This window comes from Oryx dammah, unplaced genomic scaffold (genome assembly GCF_014754425.2).
Source record: "Oryx dammah isolate SB20612 unplaced genomic scaffold, SCBI_Odam_1.1 HiC_scaffold_4915, whole genome shotgun sequence".
NCBI classification, from domain to species: Eukaryota; Metazoa; Chordata; class Mammalia; order Artiodactyla; family Bovidae; genus Oryx; species Oryx dammah.
Genome location: NW_024074809.1, coordinates 1 through 2,869, shown reverse-complemented (window position 1 = coordinate 2,869; position 2,869 = coordinate 1). Strand labels below are relative to the sequence as shown.

The following is a 2,869-nucleotide window of genomic DNA, read 5'->3' as shown; positions in this document are numbered from 1 at the left end:
TAGCCAGCCTACCCTACCTGAGGCCTGGACAGGGACCCGTCCTCTCCCCAGGAGCTGAGCCCAGGGGTACTCGTCCCTCACCCCAGGATCCTGGAAATCAGGACCACAAGAGCTCATCAGACAAGCCATCTTATGAGCAGGACTAGGGTGATGAAAAGCTGAGAAACAGGACAAGTTAAGTTTTGAGGTCAATGGGTCAGAGGTGAGAACAAGAAGCAGGGTTGAGAAAGGTCGATCCACAATGGTCAAATAAAGCATCAGAGAAGAATGAGAGTGTGCAGTGAGAGCCAAAACCCAAACTCAGAGTCACTTCACAATATTGCTGAGAAAGCTCCCGGGAGCCCTGCCCTCATGTCCCCGAGAAGCACAGGGCCCAGAGTCACTCAGCCCAGGATCGTCTGTCACCTCAATTCCCCCTCAGCTGCTGCCCTGCCCTGGTGTCAGCTGCCTGTCACAGCTCCTGGGCTGTATCTACAGTGACCCCATGATCCCCACACCTTTGCTCTGCTCTCCGTGCAGCTCAATCAACGTCACCCTGGGGGCCCACAACATCAAACAGCAGGAGAGGACCCAGCAGGCCATCGGGGTGAGGAGGGCCATCAGCCACCCAGACTATAATCCTGAGAACTACTCCAACGACATCATGTTACTGCAGGCAAGCAAAACTCCCCACTGGCCCTGCCCTCCTGGGATCAAATCATACATCTCCCAGGATCTTCTGCCTCTTTCTTCCTTCCCATCCTGGCCACCTGACCAGTCTCAGGGGGAGAGGTGAGAGATGGGGTCCATGCAGCCTCATCATGGCATCCAGGCCAGAGGACCACTGGCTGAGCCAGACTCTTGTCTCTTCCCATCAGCTGGAGAGAAAGGCCAAGCAGACATCAGCTGTGAAGCCCCTTAGTCTGCCCAAGGCCAAGGCCCGGGTGAAGCCAGGACAGGTGTGCAGTCTGGCCGGCTGGGGGCAGGTGGCCCCGGGCACTCCAGCCACCACCCTGCAGGAGGCAGAGCTGACGGTGCAGGAGGATCGGGTGTGCGAATCCCTCGACCGAAGTCCTTACAGCCGGGCCACCCAGATTTGTGTCGGGGATCCAAAGAAAGTGAAGACCGGCTTCAAGGTCAGTTTTCCTCCATCTAAGCACACAGACCCGGGAGGTATGGGTAGGGCAGAGGCCGTATCTTCGTCCTAAGCTGAGAGCTTTGTCAGCCTGCTCCTTGAATCCAACATTTTGCCTTTTTTTTCTTGAGTGGGTCAGGAAGCATCAGTCATCCCACAGCTTTCTTATCACCAGAGTTTCCAGGAGAAAATTTGACAGAAAGGTAGACTTGAGTCCAGCTGCTAAGAACAGTCAGAGTCAGGCTGGAGCCCCAGGACCAGGACGTGACCAGGCCTCCCTGGGCCTGGGTCTTCCCCAAAGCCCCTGGCTGAGACCACCCAGCCCGGGCGGCAGGGAAGACAGAACCCCAAGGAGGCCTGCTCAGCCCTTATCTCTCTGCCCACAGGGTGACTCCGGTGGACCCCTCGTGTGTAAAAAAGTGGTCCATGGTATTTTCTCCTATGGAAAGGCGAATGGGAAACCTCCAGGAATCTTCACCCAGGTTTCACACTTCCTGCCCTGGATAAAGAGAACAATGAAGCAGCTCTAACAGCAGCTTTGAGACTGACCTTTCTCTGCACTGACCACTGTCCTGGGGCAGCAGCAAGAATCCCATAGGGATTGGCAGTGGGATCACAGGGCCATAATGAATGGGATCTCTAAAGCAATGGTGACTGAATTCCTATTTATTCCTGGAACCACCTCAATACATAACCACGCTGCTCCAGGCCGCCCTCTGCTGTCAGTTCTGGGTTTTACTTCCTCCTTCCTCCCTAGCCCTCTGCTGCTGCTAAGTCGCTAAGTCGTGTCCCACTCTTTGCGACCCCATGGACTGTGGCCTACTAGGCTCCTCTGTCCATGGGATTTTCCAGGCACAAACACTGGAGTGGGTTGCCATTTCCTTGTCCAGGGGATCTTCCCGACCCAGGGATCGAATCCGCGTCTCTTGCATCTCCTGCTTGGCAGGCAAGTTCTTTACCACTAAGCCACCCTAAGCCTCACTCCTCCCTAAATCCCATGCTGTCTGTATAGAATCTCATTGATTCCTCAATGAGAAATCATTGAGAAAATGATCTGGTGCTTAGCCAAAGCAACAAAATCTCTTTGGTGCTTAGCCTTTCGCCAGGGATGAATCTAAAGGGCAATTCCTTAAAAAGGACAAATTCTCCCCAAAATGGTCCTCTCTGGGTGTTAGAAATTTCTTACCTCTCTAAGCCAAACACTGTCACCAACCCCTCAACAATTTAGCAAAGAACAGGTCAGAGGAAGGAGAATAACTCCAGGGATCTAGCAGGTCAGGGGCCATGCCCTGGGCACTCAGATTCCCGTTTCCAGAGCCTCTCTCTCCTGTGAGGGCAGGCTGGTCCCACGCTGGAACTGTCTGGAGCTCAGGAGGCAGAGATGTTCCCATGATGGCCCTCAGCCTCACCCAGGTCCCATCTCCACACCCTGCCCCAGGCCCAGCACGGGACTCAGTCAACCTTGCTCCCTGTGTACCCTCCCACACCAGCCCCTGTTTTCCACCCGAGTGCCCTAGCCACCAGCTCCTTTCCCTTCCAGTTCACCTGGTTTTGAGCCACTGTCCCTGCCATACCTAACCTCCCATCCAGTACCTTCTGCTTATCAGAGGAGCCAGGACCCACCTCCCACCTGGGAAGGGCCACCTCGGGCCCTGGGTCCAGCCCAACATCCCCCAGGGGCTCAACCACCACCAAGGCCTGTAGAGGTACTGAGAGGCCTCAGCCCTTTCAGCCTGGCCTGGCATTGGGCCTCTG

General features: G+C 55.4%; 1 protein-coding gene across 1 annotated transcript; it reads left to right on the top strand.

Moving 5' to 3' along the window:
* The first annotated feature begins 444 nt into the window (after positions 1–444).
* Positions 445–1,762, top strand: LOC120859947 (granzyme H-like). Its single transcript, XM_040235843.1, has 3 exons — positions 445–655; positions 858–1,115; positions 1,501–1,762. The coding sequence occupies exons 1-3, from the start codon at positions 485–487 to the stop codon at positions 1,642–1,644; spliced, it is 573 nt and encodes a 190-aa protein (XP_040091777.1). The 5' UTR covers positions 445–484; the 3' UTR covers positions 1,645–1,762.
* Positions 1,763–2,869: the final 1,107 nt, after the last annotated feature.